This window comes from Cydia splendana, chromosome Z (genome assembly GCF_910591565.1).
Source record: "Cydia splendana chromosome Z, ilCydSple1.2, whole genome shotgun sequence".
NCBI classification, from domain to species: domain Eukaryota; kingdom Metazoa; phylum Arthropoda; class Insecta; order Lepidoptera; family Tortricidae; genus Cydia; species Cydia splendana.
The window spans coordinates 32391024-32413318 of record NC_085987.1 but is presented as its reverse complement, the minus strand read 5'-3'; the positions used below and the strand labels follow the sequence as shown (position 1 = coordinate 32413318).

The window sequence follows — 22295 nt, the reverse complement described above, 5'->3', positions numbered from 1 at the left end:
AAACAGTCTTTATTGTAGTACCATTACATTTTGTAATGAGCTGAGAAATTTGTACTCATCAATGTTTTTTGTTTAGACCAACCATGGCGGTGAAGAAGCATGAGCTGGTGCAAGACAATCGCCAGCTTGACCTGAATTCACTTATGCAGTATATCAAGTTAATGAATGAGCAACCACACTATCTGCCGCCTCCGTCTGAACTTGTTAGGAATTGCCAAGATATTGTCAAATGTCTCTGTAAGTATTGTTACCCTTTTATTGCTACCTGTGCAAGGAAAGTGCGCGCGAAGCAGCATCACCTGTGATGACGTGCACCACCTGAGATGTAGTGTGTGATTGAGTGCAATTAGTGCCTGATACTCCTTTGTGTTTAATTTCGTATAAGTTATTAAGAAATGTTTTTTACAAACCATAAGTCAGCAGTGGCGAAACGGCGGCGATAAAGCGAGTAGAGTCGGACCAAGAATAGTCTGCAGCGGATTTGATAGCCCACGCAGTGCAAGTGTCATTTATACGTCATAATTTCATAGAAGTTTGACGTTTAAAATAACACGTGCACTGCGTGGGCTATCAAATCCGCTGCAGACTTTTCATGGACTGACTCTAGCGATAGACTATTTTCTGGCGCAAGTAACTTGCTTGTAGAAATAATTCAAGTGTGAATTAAAAATACGCATATCTAAATTAATTGTTTGCTAGCTGTATACACTGCTGGCATAAAGGGTAAAAACGTTTTCAGAAGTATGAAAAGAGTATCCGTTCCTAGACGTAATTTAGCTGACCACTCGTAGTAAAAACTTTGAAATGGGGTAAATATCAGTTCTGTTAAAAATAGCGTTAAATATTTGTGTGCAGCTCGCACTACTGGTACCGACGAGCAGCTGTGGGAGCTGCTGCAGTCGATCGAGGAGTTCCTCCACCGCGTGGTCAGCTCCGTGCACACCGGGGTCCGCCACGAGCTCATCACTGCGGTCCTCGACAAGTTCCACTCCTTCATCTTCGACCCACGTGAGTACCGACGAGCAGCTGTGGAAGCTGCTGCAGTCGATCGAGGAGTTCCTCCACCGCGTGGTCAGCACCGTGCACACCGGGGTCCGCCACGAACTCATCACTGCGGTCCTCGACAAGTTCCACTCCTTCATCTTCGACCCACGTGAGTAACGACGAGCAGCTGCGGAAGCTGCTGCAGTCGATCGAGGAGTTCCTCCACCGCGTGGTCAGCTCCGTGCACACCGGGGTCCGCCACGAGCTCATCACTGCGGTCCTCGACAAGTTCCACTCCTTCATCTTCAACCCACTTGAGTACCGACGAGCAGCTGTGGATGCTGCTGCAGTCGATCGAGGAGTTCCTCCACCGCGTGGTCAGCTCCGTGCACACCGGGGTCCGCCGAGAGCTCATCACTGCGGTCCTCGACAAGTTCCACTCCTTCATCTTCGACCCACGTGGGTACCGATGAGCAGCTGTGGGAGCTGCTGCAGTCGATCGAGGAGTTCCTCCACCGCGTGGTCAGCTCCGTGCACACCGGGGTCCGCCACGAGCTCATCGCTGCGGTCCTCGACAAGTTCCACTCCTTCATCTTCGACCCACGTGAGTACCGACGAGCAGCTGTGGGAGCTGCTGCAGTCGAACGAGGAATTCACATCCTGCACATGGTAACCACTGAGCTGATTTTGATGAATGAAGTGCGTGAGCGCGTTTGCAAAGACACAGTTGCAAGGGTCCTTTGAAAGGAGTAACCCATCTTTTGCAGGGTCGGCGACGTGCGTTTGATGTCGGGGATTGCAATCGCCAATTGCCACTACTTATCATCAATCAAATCGTGCGATTGTTTGCTATTAAAATTGTGTTTGAAATGAACGGCAGGTTAGACAGGGATGTTAGAAAAACCGGACAAGTGCGAGTCGGACTCGCCCACCAAGGATTCCGTACTTTTTAGTATTAGTTGTTATAGCAGCAACAGAAATACATCATCTGTGAAAATTTAACTGTGACAGTGGAGTCTTAGTAACAGGGTCCCGTTTTTACCCTTTGGGTACGGAACACTTTTCATCTCTCCTGTTCGGAAAGTTCACCTTTCATAGACTGATACCCGGGTGGAAAATTCTATTTCCCACTCTAGGGTGAAAAGTAATTTATTATAAATTGTACTTCTAGCAACAACTCACAGCCATAATATATTTTTTATTATTCAAATAAAAGCTATCATATTAGCTTAGCTTTGACTTATGACGATGAATGTTTAAAATACTATCATTACATTACATTCATTCATTTAGTTTCATTTCTATTAAGGCGTATAAATAAACAGGCTATTTCGAACTCATCCCAATTTAAGATCGGATTATCTATGGTTTTAGATTTTTTTCCGGTCAAAATGTACTTGCATAAATAGCGCCAATTCCAGGCCCTAATTCTCTTAACTGTTAAAATATTTTATTGTGTTTGACTTTCCTCGTAGTCGAAATGAAAAGTAGAGTGTCTAACTCGGGTAAAAGTAACCATCTCACCCTCGAACTATTGGCGCTCTCACATCTCGGGTCACTTTCCACCCTTGGTTAACAATCTACTATTTATACCGAAGTAGATCTGGTAAGCACACGATGTCCTTTTTGAACACAACTCGTTTTAATATTTTGTAATTCTAGTATAACGACAGTTGAATCTGCTTTTGGAATTCGATGTTATAACTTAGGGTAAATCCCCGATTGCAGGCAATTTCACATCAATTAACAAAGTAATTATGTCCCAGACGGTCCAGACTTAAGCGTCCGCCGTTTCCTAGGTAGTGTAGTAGTCATCAATCAAGGCTTTCCTTTGCGTCGTGTCCGTGGCAAAAGCTTGATCGTATTCGTGTCTGTAGTTTAATCCGGACTGTGACTGTTGCACACAATAATTATGTTGCTGATATTCCTGCAGCTACGCATTTCAATAATTAATTACATTTGAGCTTTGATAGAGGTTTGGTCGTCATTAGTGATTTACCTATAGAACTAGGTAAATATAAAGCCTAGATTCGATCTTTCTGATCTTTCGATTGCCTAGGCGGCGATGTGGACGAATTCAACGACGACTTTGTGGAAGCTGTCCATAGCACTGGGTCTAAGTTCTTTAGGGCCCTGCGGACAAACAGAACCAAAAGGCTTTCCGACTCTACTCGGGGACTCTTGGAGGAAAGGAGAAGAATGGTTCTACAATCTTCAGAAGATGCGACATTATATCGGCAGCTCAATAGACGGATCTCTAAGTCCCTTACCCGTGATCTGCGCCAATTCAATAAGTTGTATTGAAGAGGCCATCGAGCGGAATAAGGGCTCTAAAATTTTCGCATGAGATCTGTCTATTGGGCAAAGCCAGCTCGCCAAATTAAAAACTGAGGATGGTAGAATCGTTTCATCCAGATCCGAGCTCCTGGGTGAGATAGAGAGCTTTTATGGACAGCTATACACATCGACTAAAAGTCCCGAAGTTGGTCTGGCGGAAGACCATAGAGCTAGACTGACCCGCCATTATACCGAAGACATCCCGGACATCAGCCTGTACGAGATTAGAATGGCTCTCAAACAGCTCAAAAACAACAAGGCACCCGGTGAAGACGGAATCACAGCCGAACTTCTGAAGGGGGGTGGTAAACCGGTCCTTATGGCCCTTCAGAAGTTGTTCGACTCCGCCTTACTCGAAGGGAGAACGCCTAAGGCATGGAACAGAGGTGTGGTGGTGTTGTTCTTCAAAAAGAGTGACAATGCCCTACTCAAGAACTACCGACCCATCTCACTTCTGAGCCATGTCTATAAGCTGTTTTCAAGAGTCATTACGAACCGTCTCGCACGCAGTCTAGGTGACTTCCAGCCTCCTGAACAAGCCGGTTTCCGAAGAGGCTTTAGTACCGTAGACCACATCCATACGCTCCGTCAGGTAATACAGAAGACTGAGGAGTATAACCTGCCTCTCTGCTTATCGTTTGTGGACTACGAGAAAGCCTTCGATTCGATCGAAACCTGGGCCGTACTACAATCTCTCCAGAGGTGCCAAGTGGATTACCGCTATATCGAAGTGCTGAAGTGTTTGTACGAGAACGCCACTATGTCAGTCCGACTCCAGGACCAGAACTCGAAACCTATTCCGCTGCAGCGGGGAGTCAGGCAAGGCGATGTTATTTCTCCTAAACTGTTTACCGCTGCATTGGAGGATGTTTTCAAGTCTCTGGACTGGAGAAGGCTTGGCATCAACATAAACGGCGAGTACATCACTCACCTTCGGTTTGCGGACGATATAGTAATCTTGGCTGAGACTACGGAGGATTTGAGTATGATGCTCGATGACCTCAGTAAAGCTTCCTCAGTAAATGATGATGATGATGATGAATATAAAGCTATACGTATTATCAGTAATTCTCGGTAATATGTATTTTTTTACAAGATTTTATATAACTTGCCCTGTTCGTTATTTTGTTAGTGTGGGTTAAATCTTGGAAGCTAAATTTGACCCACTTCCCGATTTTCGATTGAGGTGAAATCTTGCATAAATACGAGTACATAATTTGTATACGTAAGTCGGATGATCATGCAATATTATCATGACATGGAGCTGACCTGATGACGGAGACAGGAGGTGGCCATGGGAACTAAGTGATAAAAGAACGCAAACTAATTGTGTTTGGGGTTGTTAGAATTATTTCGATGAGTATTAGTTGCATGTGAAAAGAAAAGTACAGTCAGCGATAAAAGCTTGTACCAAAAATGTTTTTCTTTTTTTGCTAAAAACCAATTTTATGTTTGTTACCACAGAGCTCCGTCATTTGTGAACTGTCCTCGTTTTTTATTTTTTAGTGTTCCGTACCCAAAGGGTAAAACGGGACCCTATTACTAAGACTCCGCTGTCCGTCCGTCCGTCCGTCCGTCCGTCCGTCCGTCCGTCCGTCCGTCCGTCTGTCACCAGGCTGTATCTCGTGATCTGTGATAGCTAGACAGCTGATATTTTCACAGATGATGTATTTCTGTTGCCGCTATAACAACAAATACTAAAAACAGAATAAAATAAAGATTTAAGTGGGGCTCCCATACAACAAACGTGATTTTTGACCGAAGTTAAGCAACGTCGGGCGGGGTCAGTACTTGGATGGGTGACCGTTTTTATAGATAATGGTACGGAACCCAACCCTTCGTGTGCGAGTCCGTCTCGCACTTGGCCGGTTTTTGTTTACTGTAACTTACTGTAAGTATTGCGTAGCGATCGTTATTGGTCTGCTATGTCCAATCCCAAATTAGAAATATCCACATATTTAGCGTTTAGATCCTATAACTATGAATAAAAATAGTATGTATATTATATGCGTTACAAAAATACATAATAAGAATTTAAGTACGTTATATGTGAGTAGGATACCTACACTTTATTTTAAAAATGATCCTCTAACTTTCAGTTGGAAAAAACTAATTATGACTCGTATATTTTGTTGGCACAGAGTCGGACGCTTGCCCAGCGACGTCGATCGTGCTTGTGGTGCTGGACGGGCTGAACGATGAGGAGACGTTGTCTGCGGCGCGCTGGCTCGTGCAGCAGGCGGACCACTCGCCCGAGGCCGCCGGCCTGCGCGCCTCGCTCTCCTGCCTCTACCGCTGGATGTACGAGTGGCACGGCACACCCACGCTCGGCGAGTGGGTCATGGCCTACATCAAGGCTCTAGAGGTACACTTTGTCACTAAATAAGTATAATGATATTGTATTTTTGAATGACGAGGGGTTGCTCTCCTTGTTCAAGCTAGTAACTAACCAGCTATTTCACATTCACAGCTGACGCCATTGTTTCTAGACGGCCACGGCTCTATTGAAGAAGCAATTTTTAAATTAATCAATCCATTAATGTAATGTGATAGTTTGTGCTTTAAAAATAAACTAAATAACATCATAATCATCATTTAATGATGTTTCCTTACAGGAAAATGAACATTTTGATCTGTTGGTGGAGGTGTCAGTAGACAATGTCGGCCACTTGTTCCTTGCCATGGGCAACCCGGTGGCGCTCCGCCAGTCCGTCGCTGACGTCATATTCCACATCATGGCTTCCCTGCGAGAATCCGCCGAAGCTCTCGACAGAGTGAGTACTTACTAGCCTGTCTTTTACCAAAGAGAATACAGTGTAGAGAGGCGGATTATGGCAGTAAATTTATTTATTTATAATAACCATACGTCGCACTCGAGCGGGCATTTAGCGGGCATGTCATTGGTAAGGTTCACAAATCAATTTTCGAGCTGTCACAATAAAGTATTTGTAATATGCAATTCCAAATACCTTAGCAACTAAAGTTGTACGTTAGTTAGGTATCTAAGTATTTTTTATATCCATTCAATTTTAAATAAAAATAAGGTTGAATAATATGTAGTATATTTGATATAACAACTTACTTTTTAAGCATATTATGCGAATATAATATTAATATTTTTTCCTAAATTTTTTGGCAGTCAAGGTTCTTCGTCATGTCAGCTATTTATTAGATGTTTTAAGTAGCCACTTAAATGGACTTATCACTTCAAAGAGTATTTACATATTTAAGATTGATACATGATAACTGGTATATTACAAATACTAAGTAGGTACATATACTCGTAAGTTAAGATGTTTATTTAGTAAACCTTACCGACTTGCCCCCAAACTGCCCGCTGGAGTGCGACGTACGATAATAACGGTACAGCTATCATGACAGTTGTCCAATGCGATAGTGTAGCAAATATTTACCTAGGTGCATTCATACAATTATTTCGAAGAATTACATATAATACAAACAAAGTACTGTAGCTACATAATTTACCATGACAGTAACTCTCTATTTCAAATTCTCATTGCTTCTACCCAGGCCGGAGATCTCCGGCCAATTGTTTGTTGCCCTTGTCTCCTGCTCCTCATTTGCGTGGACCACCCCAGATTTGTTACGACCGTTTTTTTTTTGCATCCGAGAAAATTCTCTGGTGAAACTTTAATTTGATTTTAATAAAACTGATTTTCGAAAGGGGTTAAAATGGCCGGAGATCTCCGTCCGTAACAAATACGGGGCCAAAATACTGGACGGAGATCGTTTTCGATTTGTTTTTTACAACCCTTTATTTAACCTGCAATGTGTGTTTGTAGTATGTTTGTTCAGGTTAAATCTTGTAAGCATAATTAGACCCACTTCCCAAATTATTATATTGAGCTTAAACTTGACATACATATGCAAGTTGAGTGATCAATTGATAATGCAATATTATAGTACCATCAAGTTGATTTGATGATGGACACAGGAGGTGGCAAATTGGCAATAGGAACTCCGTGATAAAACAACGCAACCTAGTTGTGTTCGAGTTTGTTAAAATAGTCTCAATGAGTATTAGTGTTGAAAAAAAAGTACAGTCGGCGATAAAAGCTTGAATCTATCATGAATGAATTCTTTGTTAAAAAACTTATTGAAATATAGAATCTTTAACACTGTAACTTTTGAACGGAATTCCACGTCTAATTAACTTTTTCGGATGATTATTTTGTTGCATTTCCATCAGATCTCCCCGCACGTCGGCACCGTGCTAGTGAACCTAGCGGCCGACAGTGGCCAGTGGAGTCGACAGATCCTCCAGGACGTGGTGGACATCCTCACGGCGATGGTCGATGGACGCATGGAACTGCTCAAAGGCGACGCTCAGGACATGTTCAAAGAAAAACACGCCGATTTGGTGAGTTTTAAAGATTTTGTTTTGCCATTTTTTGTAATGTTTATTACGGTACGGTTAAGGAAATTGGTGAGTTCCTACCGGATTCCATATTGATTGTTTTGACTTATGAAGTGGCACATAAATGAACCCTTTAACCAATATTTTTTTCAAAGCAATAATTTAAAAGTTAGCAAGCACATACGATCTAGGTTATTTATTTATTAATTTTTATCGAGAACAATTTTTTCTTTCTGTTCTCATTTCCAAGTTACAAGACAGCAATGTTTGCCATTGGCGGTCAATGAATGTCATAAAGTACCCATTTTCATAGTGCGACTGAAATATATAAGGCAATTTTGAATATATATAAAATAAGTTATTTTTCACGCCACTGTTCGGAAATGTGGCAAAAGATGGTCTAAAAACAAGCTGGAAAATAGGCAATAGCTGTAGCACTTGAACCACCACTACTACAATGTTTCATTGTTATCATCATCTGTCATTGGTGACGGTTCGCTACAGCAATGAGTATAATTTAAAACATTAAAAAATTAATAAAACGTCTTTTTTGGCGCAACTTTTTCCTTCAAAAATAAAATTGGGTTATTTATAGGACCAATTTCTTGTTTAAAAAAAAAGAAATGTCAAAACCATTCATTCATTCAGTCAGTTCATTCGATTCACGCTTAAGGCGTTTTTTACTTTTGTAGCTGTTTGTGGTTTTTTAGCAAAAACGCTTCTAAGTTTAGAGTCGGTTTGAAGCAAACAACAGAAAAACGCCTCTTAAAAGTGATAAAAAAAGTAAAAAAGGCGGGATCGGAAAATACTCACTGAATTGGATAGTGTAAATTGTAATTGAATAAATAATACAAGAAACACGTATCTACGCTCGCTATAAAAATGAGTTCTTCTAATGAAGTAAATGATATTCTTACGCTGACGCCTACCGAAATTCAAGAGACAGCACAGGCAGTGGCTAGTATTTTGCTACCAGAGAAATCGCGGGCTAGTACTTATAGTTATGTAAATGTTTTCTTATTTCCTCGCAGTAGTTGTGAAAAGCACTATGTAATGCCTCGGCCGGAAACGCTAAAGATGGACTCGTATTATTCGAGGGCCTCCACTAACGTGTCGGCCCTCAAACTCACTCGTCCATCTTTTAGCGGTTTTCCGTCCTCTCCTACAATGTACTATTAATGTTTAAAAGCATTTGACGTTTTAAATATGAGAAATTATTATTAACAAAATCAAGCGGAACCAATTTTATTCATAGATATTTTTGTTCAAAAGTAGGCATTATCCAAGATCTTGCCAAAGAATTAACATTTTACAAGAGATGGAATAACTTTTACCAGCTCTTCCTTTTTTCGTAGATTGGTAGGTACAAGTATATTCTCCAATGCGAACTAATGTGTATATTAACTAACAACGCGTTCATTGTGAAAAATAAATAAAATGTCTGAGTTATTTGATGGCAAATGTCTTGCCGCTACCCACTAAACTAAAGGGTTAAATCCCTCGACTGTCCCTTTTTCTTGGAAATAAACTCTACCTGTATAAAATGCCCAGAAGCACTAACTAACGAACTCTACCTATAGATAGATTTTATTCGGGAGATAGCGATAAGGTAAGAAACAAACAATATAAATAAACTTGCTACGGATTCAAGAAAACAAAATTTTACACAAGAAATGGAAGGCATGAACTTATTTTATCCGAGCTGCTCTTTTCTAGTAATGAATCAATAATACACCCACACAACCTGTCGAGACGTTATCCATTATTCTATTGTCCGACAAATTCAAAGGACGCATTAAGAGACGCATAGTGTCTATGCATTATCGTTAAACATTTTCTGCTGGACATGGTGACAAGTTATTAGTGTAATTTAGTGTAATTTAGTTTTGACTGTCCATAGACCAAGGAATGATAAGACGCGTAAAGTAGTGTAAAAAGTTGTAGCTGCAAATTAGACGACTGTAGTGGATGGTCCGCTGCACGGTGTTTTATAGCGACTCGAACTAAAGACGGTAATTATAATAATTAATCAATCGGTTAATTAGATACGTTTCAATATTTACAAAAATATGCCGCTTGGGCTGTACGGTGCAGTCTAATGTAGGTACGCGGGGAGCCGTGATGTATGTGTGTGAAGTCATATGCTTACTTTATATGTTAATGCTTTGTAAAAAATTACAAACAGTTTCACATACAGATCGATTTACGAAAGCGATGAAATTAACTATGCCTATATAGCCATGACAATCTGTGCCTGTGTGTTCTATAGTGATAACTATTTAGATAAATTTTGACTTTGAGGTTTATTGACTCGACCAATAGCATATCTATATCATTCCATCTTCCCATAAGCGAAACGTATCTTGCTGTTGACGCTGTTGTCGTAAAAATATATGCTTGTACCAATCTATGGATTAAGTTAGATAGGATGAAATCGACTTGATCTGATGATTGAAGACCGAAGGTGGCTGTTGACTCAAGACAGGTTAACGAGATATGACGTCACACACATACATCACGGCTCCCCGCTCCGCGGCATATTTTTGTAGATTTCCTAAATACCTAAATGTTATTAGGGTTCCGTACCCAAAGGGTAAAACGGGACCCTATTACTAAGACTCCGCTGTCCGTCCGTCCGTCCGTCCGTATGTCACCAGGCTGTGTCTCCCGAACCGTGATAGCTGGACAGTTGAAATTTTCACAGATGATGTATTTCTGTTGCCGCTATAACAACAAATATTAAAAAGTACGGAACCCTCGGTGGGCGAATCCGACTCGCACTTGTCCGGTTTTTTACATGTGTTATTAAACTTATTAAGTTAACATAAAGAAGATCCTGGAGATACTATCCTGGAGTTTTTTTATACTTCATCAGAAGAGCTTAATTGAGGAGTACATCATACAGCGTCCATAATAACTACTATTAGAAAACAACGAAACCTCACTGAGTCCGGGTTTATTACAATTTTGTATGTTGAAAAATAGTACGACATTATATAAAAAGAACTGCCTGCCTGCGTGTTGGGCACCCTAACAAGGGCGCAAAACTTTGATAGGTATTTTTAATTTTTTCTTCATTTTTATTCATTTTTAAACACTTATTATATAATAAATTAGTTTTGACATTCAAAAGAACTCAATCGCCACCATAATACGACGAACGACGAATTTTGACGACTGGTCTGAGCTAGTGAGTAGTGACCCTGCCTATGAAGCCGATGGTCCCGGGTTCGAATCCCGGTAAGGGCATTTATTTGTGTGATGACACAGATATTTGTTCCTGAGTCATGGTTGTTTTTCTATGTATTTAAGTATATATATATTATTATATATGTATATCGTTGTCCGAGAACCCACAACACAAGCCTTCTTGAGCTTACCGTGGGGCTTAGTCAATTTGTGTAAAAAATGTCCCATAATATTTATTATTATTTATTTATATACAATCGAGGTTTCATTGTTCTGCTAATATATATCCCTTAGCCTTGCAAAGGGTTAACACAGTTAAAATGAACACAGATGTCGTGCCTGGAGCGGCACATGGCTTCCCGCGACTGCCGCTTCCTGCAGCGGCCGCCGTGGCGCGCGCGCGACGTGTGCCTCTCGAGCGTCAACTCGCACGCGCCGATGCGTAAGGTCGGCCTGCTCAACCTCGGCAACACCTGCTACATGAATAGCGTCATGCAGGCGCTGCTCGTCACTAGACCGTAAGTTTTACCTACTCTTGACCATATATGTACCCATTTGTTGTGACGACCGGTCTGGCCTAGTGGGTAGTGACCTTGCCTATGAAGCCGATGGTCCCGGGTTCGAATCCTGGTAAGGGCATTTATTTGTATGATGATACATATATTTGTTCCCGAGTCATGGTTGTTTTCTATGTATTTAAGTATTTATTTATAATATATATCGTTGTCTGAGTACCCACACCACAAGCCTTCTTGAGCTTACCGTGGGGCTTGGTCAATTTGTGTAAAAAATGTCCTATAATATTTATTTATTTATTTATTTATATATAACCATGCGATTGCGAATGTTATAAATTATAATATAAACCCGGTTCTAATAAGTAAGCCTCCAGAGCGCAGTGCGGTCGCGCAAGGATTATCTTGTATTATGGGTACATATATGGGTAATAGGTATATTAGCATAAAATAAGTGAGTGAGAACTGGGTTAATATAAGAAATAAATTGCATGATTCACGGTAGTTTAAACTTAAGCATACTGGTTTTGATTATGACATTACGCCGAGCCCTGTGTTAAATTGTTTTTTATTTATATTTAGCAGCTTAAAATAAGCGTGTTATATTTATTTGCAGAATATTTTTATTTATTTGTATGTAGGTAGGTACTAGAATCCGTTAACCGTTTTAACAGACGATCGGACTATTCCAAATAGGTATTTTTTTATTTCTTTTGCTATGCGAAAATGGCATGTTGTATTTTCATTTGTGTTTATTTTTACTATATTTAATTGAGCTTTCCCTGTGGCGTTCCTTCGCCTTGTCTATAAATTAGGCTTATTATAGCCACACCGAGTTTTTATTTTGCTTATTGCTTGCTCTTATGTTATAATTTTTTTTTACTGACCATTTATTTGTTTGTATTTTTTTTTGCCGTCCTTGCTCCAAATTAAGTGCTCTGCATGCAAAAACTATTGTATTTTTTACATTTGTACACAGTGATAGATAACTAAGTATATGCTGAAAATTTGTGCAAAGCGAAAGTAGTAAAATTGAGTTTGCATAATACCCTAACTTTCTATTTCATTAATTAATACTTAAAACTTAAGTAGGTAATCAGGACAGGAGTAAAATATTATATATTTTTACCCCCATGAACAAATTTATAAGCAAATTGTTCGTGCTTTATGGCTGTGTTTCGACATTGATGTGTCAGGATGCGTAGCGAGGGATGTGTTTAGAAACAATAGAATCACTTCATTGGTTTTCCCCGCTCTGCGTGCACTGATTCTGTTGGTGTTTTTCCTCGTCCTCGCAGCCTAAGTGTTTTTATTTACTTTCTCGTATAAAAAAACATACTTATATCTTGTCACTGTTCTTTTTAATTAAATGTACAATGCGAACTGAAAAAAATACTTGTTAAAAATCTAATAGGATGTAATCAGTGTAATAATTAGAATGACAGATTTTTCAAAGGCTAGTAACTATCCAGTAACTAGGTACTCGTAATACAAGAAGGAACGTCGCTCGTGACCATTTGTTAACTTTTTGATTTGGATAACCATGCGATAGATAACCATCGCGCGTTAATTATATAATCGCACTTATAATCGTGTAATAATTAGGAATGTCACTTTAAGTTCTGTCATACGTTTTGGCGGAGAGCTGTCCAACGCCATCTAGCTTTCTAAATTATAGCTAAATTTATTCTGCAATGCTTTTAGTGAGTTATTGTTTCTTCGTCTTTGGGATTAGGTTTTAAAAACTCACAGTTAATGACAACCAAAAATATTATCAATATTAAACCTCTGATCAGCTATGTGATGTAAATAGCTATATGTATGCGAAAAATGTATCGTGTGTTAATCAGTTTTATAATCTCTGTCCTAAAATAGCTTTTGATTACTACAGTTTCAGTACCCACACAGTTTTGAAGATGAATGCAGTGCCATATTGGTCAAAGATGGGGATGCTATTCGCCAAAATGATGCATTCGATCAGCACCAAACTGAACCCCGATGAATTCTTCTCTGTGGTCAAACCACCTTTCTTTACTAAGGACAACCAGCATGACAGCTCTGAATTTCTAGGGTAAGTACAATACCTCCCTTACACCAGGGATCGGATACAGGTATTTTTTGTACGGGAACGATAACGGTATTTTTTCGTTCTTTGGTGATTATTTCATTTCTAATTGGGCTATCTAATAATATGAAGTCGTTACTTAAAAACACAACTGAGTCCTGAGTGCGTCTGTGAAAAAAAAAGTTAATTACAATCAGTTCACTGAGTCCTTCCGAGACAATCACATTCCGAGTTCCGAGTATAAAATAATTCAAAATATATAGTTATCTCGAAGTTATTGCCAAAAACCGGTTCCGATCCCTGCCTTACACACTAAATTATGCAGTCGATAGTTTTAATTTATGACCCATTTTGTACTTTGTCGCAGTGACAATAGTATGAGGTCTCTAGCGACTTTCATATTGATTGTCACTGTGACAAGGTACGAAATGGGTCATAAATTAATACTTATGACCCTACTGTACAGCGATATGTGTATACAAAACAAGGCTCGAGAACGAATTCGCATGTAAAACAATATGAATAGATAATAAATATCGTCGGGTGATAAGCAAAAGTCACTAAGTACCACCACAAGTTCATAGCCATAGTGAACCATATTAGTACTAAAAGAAGGTCGATTTTTGTTTAAAAAATTTTTTAGTAATTGGTGACTTGCTTGTCACCTGACGATATAAACAAAATTAAGCTCGCGAACGGTTCGATGCTAACTTTTTCTTTCAACACTATAATTTTGAGAACTTTATCTGACAAAAATAAACAAGTTTATTCGACAAGCTGGGAAGCGGACGGGCGGGTGGGAATATAACAGTATTGAGGCTTTCCACTCCACGAGAATGTCTCTTACGAAATGCCATTCTCCTCATACTTCTGCTGAGTAAGTGATATTTGGTGTGGTAAGATTTCATGCCTTGTCTAACAAATTGGCAGTATATTCTCGAGCTTTATGCATTCGTCGCTGGTAGCTTTCATGCAAGAAATTATTTTGTATATCGTAAGCTAGATTCTCGTTTAATGCCACATTTCAGCTGGTTGTGGGATATCGGACATTTTCGGACATCGGACGTTTTGGCAATTTTACCGTATCCGAGCCCATAAAAACAATTTAGAGCCCCGTCTACGCTAAGATTGCGCCATACTTAACGCAGCACTTGCCTTGGAGACTTAACATTGACGGACTCAATCTGGGTGAAAATGAGCTGGCAACGGTCAGTTGTTACTGCGTGTAGTAAAAGCCGCCATCAACATAATATATCTATTATTATGTATATATCGTCGTTTAGTATCCACATCATAAACACGTATGTACACAGAAAACTTCCATAACTCAGGGACAAATATCTGTGATAAACACACAAATAAATAAATGCCCTTAACATGACTCAAACCTGGGACCTCTTTGCTTCGTTGGCACCCCCAGCCTGAACTACCGACTACACTAGGAGGCCGTCAAACGATTATAAACGATTGTTATACCAATCGCTGTATATCTCATAATTTTATGTATACAAGAAGATGCTTATGTTATGTATACAAGAAGTACCATTTTCCATCAGATACCTATTCGAGTTGCTGCAGTCTCACGAGCACGGGTCCGACCGTAACTTCGACTACACGCGGCCGCCCATCATTGTCGGCCGCAGAGCGCTCCCACACAGCCCGCATTCGCCACCACACTCTAGGTAACCGGATCAATTTTACTTCGACTACACCCGGCCGCCCATCATCGTCGGCCGCAGAGCGCTCCCACACAGCCCGCATTCGCCACCACACTCTAGGTAACTGGAACAATTTTACTTCGACTACACCCGGCCGCCCATCATCGTCGGCCGCAGAGCGCTCCCACACAGCCCGCATTCGCCACCACACTCCAGGTAACTGGAAAACAATTTTACTTCGACTACACCCGGCCGCCCATCATCGTCGGCCGCAGAGCGCTCCCACACAGCCCGCATTCGCCACCACACTGTAGGTAACTGGAACAATTTTACTTCGACTACACCCGGCCGCCCATCATCGTCGGCCGCAGAGCGCTCCCACACAGCCCGCATTCGCCACCACACTCTAGGTAACTGGAACAATTTTACTTCGACTACACCCGGCCGCCCATCATCGTCGGCCGCAGAGCGCTCCCACACAGCCCGCATTCGCCACCACACTCTAGGTAACTGGAACAATTTTACTTCGACTACACCCGGCCGCCCATCATCGTCGGCCGCAGAGCGCTCCCACACAGCCCGCATTCGCCACCACACTATAGGTAACTGGATCAATTTTACTTCGACTATACCCGGCCGCCCATCATCGTCGGCCGCAGAGCGCTCCCACACAGCCCGCATTCGCCACCACACTCTAGGTAACTGGAACAATTTTACTTCGACTACACCCGGCCGCCCATCATCGTCGGCCGCAGAGCGCTCCCACACAGCCCGCATTCGCCACCACACTGTAGGTAACTGGAACAATTTTACTTCGACTACACCCGGCTGCCCATCATCGTCGGCCGCAGAGCGCTCCCACACAGCCCGCATTCGCCACCACACTCTAGGTAACTGGAACAATTTTACTTCGACTACACCCGGCCGCCCATCATCGTCGGCCGCAGAGCGCTCCCACACAGCCCGCATTCGCCACCACACTCTAGGTAACTGGAACAATTTTACTTCGACTACACCCGGCCGCCCATCATCGTCGGCCGCAGAGCGCTCCCACACAGCCCGCATTCGCCACCACACTCCAGGTAACTGAAAAACAATTTTACTTCGACTACACCCGGCCGCCCATCATCGTCGGCCGCAGAGCGCTCCCACACAGCCCGCATTCGCCACCACACTGTAGGTAACTGGAACAATTTTACTTCGACTACACCCGGCCGCCCATCATCGTCGGCCGCAGAGCGCTCCCACAGCCCGCATTCGCCACCACACTCTAGGTAACTGGAACAATTTTACTTCGACTACACCCGGCCGCCCATCATCGTCGGCCGCAGAGCGCTCCCACACAGCCCGCATTCGCCACCACACTATAGGTAACTGGATCAATTTTACTTTGACTACACCCGGCCGCCCATCATCGTCGGCCGCAGAGCGCTCCCACACAGCCCGCATTCGCCACCACACTCTGGGTAACTGGAACAATTTTACTTCGACTACACCCGGCCGCCCATCATCGTCGGCCGCAGAGCGCTCCAACACAGCCCGCATTCGCCACCACACTGTAGGTAACTGGAACAATTTTACTTCGACTACACCCGGCCGCCCATCATCGTCGGCCGCAGAGCGCTCCCACACAGCCCGCATTCGCCACCACACTCTAGGTAACTGGAACAATTTTACTTCGACTACACCCGGCCGCCCATCATCGTCGGCCGCAGAGCGCTCCCACACAGCCCGCATTCGCCACCACACTATAGGTAACTGGATCAATTTTACTTCGACTACACCCGGCCGCCCATCATCCTCGGCCGCAGAGCGCTCCCACACAGCCCGCATTCGCCACCACACTCTAGGTAACTGGAACAATTTTACTTCGACTACACCCGGCCGCCCATCATCGTCGGCCGCAGAGCGCTCCCACACAGCCCGCATTCGCCACCACACTCCAGGTAACTGGAAAACAATTTTACTTCGACTACACCCGGCCGCCCATCATCGTCGGCCGCAGAGCGCTCCCACACAGCCCGCATTCGCCACCACACTGTAGGTAACTGGAACAATTTTACTTCGACTACACCCGGCCGCCCATCATCGTCGGCCGCAGAGCGCTCCCACACAGCCCGCATTCGCCACCACATTAGTTAACTGGAACAATTTTACTTCGACTACACCCGGCAGCCCATCATCGTCGGCCGCAGAGCGCTCCCACACAGCCCGCATTCGCCACCACACTAGTTAACTGGAACAATTTTACTTCGACTACACCCGGCCGCCCATCATCGTCGGCCGCAGAGCGCTCCCACACAGCCCGCATTCGCCACCACAATGTAGGTAACTGGAACAATTTTACTTCGACTACACCCGGCCGCCCATCATCGTCGGCCGCAGAGCGCTCCCACACAGCCCGCATTCGCCACCACACTAGTTAACTGGAACAATTTTACTTCGACTACACCCGGCAGCCCATCATCGTCGGCCGCAGAGCGCTCCCACACAGTCCGCATTCGCCACCACACTAGTTAACTGGAACAATTTTACTTCGACTACACCCGGCCGCCCATCATCGTCGGCCGCAGAGCGCTCCCACACAGCCCGCATTCGCCACCACACTCTAGGTAACTGGAACAATTTTACTTCGACTACACCCGGCCGCCCATCATCGTCGGCCGCAGAGCGCTCCCACACAGCCCGCATTCGCCACCACACTCTAGGTAACTGGAACATTTTTACTAATATAATACAGGTGACGTGTTTTTTTTTGTATTTCTGAGAAAACTCTGCCACACGTCATACCTATATAAAAAATGTCCACGTACCAAGATTGAGCGCAAGCGAGCCAAACACTATAAACTCTGCCAATGTTTTTTCGGGGGTTTTCAATCACGATTTAACTATTCGTATTATGAAATGAATCGAATGCGGATCAAGATTCGACAGAACTTATTCATATACCTACAATTTGTAGCTAGATAAGAAACCGTACGGGAAGTGCGTTCATTTAGTAAAGATGGGTCATGGTTTTATGGGCGGATAAATACGTGTTGCCAAACTTATGATGTAGGTATTATAAGACAAGTTACTGTCAATAAAAATTTAGTGACACACTTTTACTTCCGACTTACTTCTCATATGCATGTCTATCAAGTACTTATCGAGACCTTTCTAAAGAGTCTAAACTCTATGTGTTTGTGCTCTTCCATCGAGGACTTCCTTTGTCTACCTTCCGACTGCATCATCAGATCAGCTCCGTGTTAGCATATTATTGCTTTGTCATGTGAATTACGGAAGTACTCCAAATTTCAACGGACTCAGATATAAGAAGTAAATCAAATTTAAGTTACAAGATTTGAATCAAACATACAAAGAAATATACGCAGTGAAGCTATATAAAACTGACGCTATACGATAAATGAAGAAAGACGAAACGTATAAACCTAGTGTTATATTAAATAAATTTTGTCTTACAGTGACGGTGAACATTCAGATCCGGGCACGAACCGCCGGTCCGTGTCGCCGCGGCCCGGGAGCAGCGCAGCCGGTCAGTTTATCGACTTCGTAGACATAGACACAGACTTACACATGTATTATTTGTCTCAAAGAGGTACATAGAAAAACACTCCTAAGTATATATGTGTAGCGAGACCACAATAAAAACCACAATGCCTGAAGAGATTCTATGCAACTGCAGTTGTGTAAGACTGGTCATAAGACGAGTTGCGTGCTTTACCGTGTAACCATATCTGAAGACGAGCATCGTAAAGGAATACACCATTACCCGAGCATTTTTAATACAATGTGGTATTAAATATTATTACTTCCTTCCTTACCACAAGATTTTTGAGTCAGCTGATGGGCTACTGTTGTGATTTTCAAACAGTATATTAACAATATGGGTCTAGCGCGAATTAATTTAGTTACCCTTATTTACGACGTATATATATTATATACAAATACTACCATTGATTGATTATCTAAACACAAGTGTGCTTTATGCATTTTCAATAAAATGAGGATGGTGTATTGTATTTTCCTCGTTTCAGGTTCCAGCTCAGGTCTCAAACGGCACGGTGACCCCGAAATGCACTTGCCTCTCAAGAAGCGATTGCGCATGACCGAGTCGGCGTTCCTGCGGCGGGACTCGTTCATCGACAGCATGTTCGGCGGCGTGCTGCTCACGCGAGTCGAGTGCACCGAGTGCCACTCGTCCTCGCTGTCCCGCGACGTGTTCCGGGACCTGCAACTCGCGTTCCCCGAGAAACTAGAAGGCACCCAGCACAGCGTGCAGAGCTTGCTGGAGTTCTACTGCTCCAAGGAGCGGTTGTCCGGCGACAATAGATACGAGTGCCGCGACTGTGGAGGCCTGCGCGACGCCGAGAGGAGCGTGCTAATCGAAACTACTCCCAAGTTTCTCATTCTGGTGCTAAAGAATTTCAAGTGAGTATAAACAATCCGTACGGTTCGATTTGTAAACAAATAACAATTGTTACTATAACTTTTTGACTCTTCGCCCTTCGGCCGCCGGTCGGGTGCGTGTTTTACGCGTCTAGTAGATTAAAAAAAATTTTGGTTTTGATTTTCGGCTCTTTAAATTGATATTTCCAAAAGGTCTGAGTTTCGTGATACAATTAATTGTTCATTTTCGCATTCTGTTTACAGATTTGAGCCGAAATTGCAAGTTCAAACCAAATTAATGCTCTCGATTCATCACAACCACACTGTGACGTTGCCGACTGTGCGCTCCCAGGCCGACCACTCCGCATACATATTGTACGCTGCCGTTATTCACGCCGGGACCACGCTCGACTCCGGGCACTACTACACCCTAGCGAAAGACAATGGACAGTGGCACATGTACAACGACGACGTCGTGTCCGCCGCCGAGGAGGGCCAGTTGAGCGGCTTGAATCGTTCTAGCACGCCCTACATCTTGTTCTATCGACGCACCGACATCGACGAGGGCACCGCGCCCTCGCTGGAGGAGATGCCACCCAAGGTGCAGGAGTCGGTCATGGCGCACAACAAACACTACGTAGAAACAGTTCGCAAAATGCGGCTGACGAGGCCATGACGGCTCCGATCCGACAAGTACATTGATTTCACTGTACTGGACTACGTCGACCCCGAGCAATAAGGACACATTGTTCCATATCAAAAAGTGACATAATTAACGCTGCAAGGAAACGCGACAAAGTTTAGTTTACGATAGACTATTAGTTGGTTTTTATTATTAGCCATGACGCATAATACATCAAGTGAAGTGAATTAACTTATAAGATTTTGACAGACTATAAAATCTAAGTATATGTTGTTCGTCATGCACATCCGTTTTGTGATATAGTTGTTGATCCGGATTGAAGATGTGAGTGAGATATTTTCCGATAGAAACTAATATATTCATTTGTAATAGTAACATCAATATTTCAGTCCTGTTTTTGCAATTTAGTAGTGTGCGTGAGGGTGTGGCATAAGATGCTGTATACGCGTACCCCCTACCAAGAGACAAACCCGCCTAGTATACTATTGTTAATCAATGACGTTAAGCTTGCGTGCAACCAATCTCAACCTTAACGCCTCTCCGGTGTGTTTACGCTTACATCTGACTGAACGATTTAGTGATTGATTTTACACTAGTAAAACACGTTTGCTTTCGTCGGCAGTAGGTATATACTACCTATTTGATGACAGGTTCACTATATCAATGTTACTTGTAGTATGTTCACAAGTCAACCGCTGTAAAAATTGCTGAAGAACATTTAGATTATAATCCATCTGCTTTTAGTATCAAACCGAGTTCCTAACGCGGTACACCTATAAGTACAACTTATAAAATAACATTATTATAATAACTTAGCGTTGAAAATGTATATGTTCGTAAGTAAACAGTACATTATGATTCGTGTGCTAAGTTGCCCGCGTTACCTAATGCGGTATTTCTTTTGCTCGTGCGCAACAAGCTAACAGAGATAGTGAGTTTTTCAACACACTTGCGAGGAAAACATAGACTTGTATAGTTAGTCGTATTTTAAATTACAGTAACGGTACTGTCAGAATGGTTACATGATACATAATTATAATGTTCAAATGACCTGTAATACTTTACATTTTCGATTTCGAGTTTGAATCTTTATCTTTCGTCAGTTATAGGCAACGACTCCTTGTTTTTCTCCACTCTTGTCATTATAAAAATCAATATACTTAGCTATAATTAGGTACCAGTTTGTTTTGTTCAAAAGAAAAAAAACGCGCAGTTTCATTCAACAGCATCTTCGCATGAGAGCCAAGATCAGGACGAGTATTGTGAAGCAGAGAAAGCTCCCAAAGGACTTTCTGTAATCTGTAATTTTATTGGGCTTCTTAGAAAGGCTACTAATCAATCAACGCATTGGCTACAGAGATGTTGTTGCTAGTCCGGCAGAGGTCGACTGGAAAAGAGATTTCCTTTAAGTGCAAAACAATCTTCGTATTATTTACTCTAGCATCCAATGAATAGGCATCAAACTTCAGCATTGTTTTATGGTTTTGGCTACATACCTTTAGGCGACGTATCTGTATCCTACGCTTACCTTATCGTCAGTCATGGTATAATAATATACTCCGCCTGGTACTCCATTCCCGTCTTTTCTAGGTCACCTAACTGACACAAGCCTACGTCATCATGCGACAGCGCTATATGATAATATGCGATAGCGCTATATATAGCGGCCATGTTATTGTGACGTAGGCCTGTGTCACTCTGGGAATAGAAGACCATGTTTTATTAGACCATGATCGTCAGTAACGTTTGTGTCACTATTTGACAGTTGTACATTTGTGGTTATCAATTTGAAGTGGATGGGTGAATGTGGTACACCACCTGCCACCCAAAATTTTAAAATTAATAAGTAAATTCCTAATATCACTTATGACGTTCCTAGTATGGTTTATTATATGTAAGGTTGTGAACTTTCAATTTTTTTACAAGACAACTACGTTGTGGTTTAAATGGATATTCCCTTCAAAGGAAAATTGTGTTTGCAACGGCGGTCGCCGGTGCTCTAGCCACTGCCTTATTCTATTATTTATACGCATAACATTCTCTAAATTTATGCTTTGTAAATGTTCATAACGTTGTTAACGCAAGAGCTGGACTTTGTGCGCAAATAAACTAACGTAATGTTTTCAATGTTAAAAGT

General features: G+C 42.4%; 1 protein-coding gene across 1 annotated transcript; it reads left to right on the top strand.

Annotated features, from left to right (window-relative positions):
* LOC134805050 (ubiquitin carboxyl-terminal hydrolase 35) lies at positions 1 to 20522 on the top strand. Its single transcript, XM_063778338.1, has 11 exons — positions 1 to 237; positions 856 to 1008; positions 5463 to 5686; positions 5937 to 6095; positions 7532 to 7702; positions 11219 to 11406; positions 13295 to 13474; positions 15025 to 15150; positions 18591 to 18661; positions 19164 to 19557; positions 19780 to 20522. Exons 1-11 carry the CDS (start codon positions 84 to 86, stop codon positions 20189 to 20191), a joined length of 2232 nt encoding a protein of 743 aa, XP_063634408.1. The 5' UTR covers positions 1 to 83; the 3' UTR covers positions 20192 to 20522.
* Positions 20523 to 22295: the final 1773 nt, after the last annotated feature.

Coding starts and splice junctions, on each gene's coding strand:
- LOC134805050 (XM_063778338.1), top strand. CDS start 84: ATGGCGGTGAAGAAGCATGAGCTGGTGCAAGACAATCGCCAGCTTGAC. Junction 238..855: donor AGATATTGTCAAATGTCTCT/GTAAGTATTGTT, acceptor ATTTGTGTGCAG/CTCGCACTACTGGTACCGAC. Junction 7,703..11,218: donor AAGAAAAACACGCCGATTTG/GTGAGTTTTAAA, acceptor AAATGAACACAG/ATGTCGTGCCTGGAGCGGCA.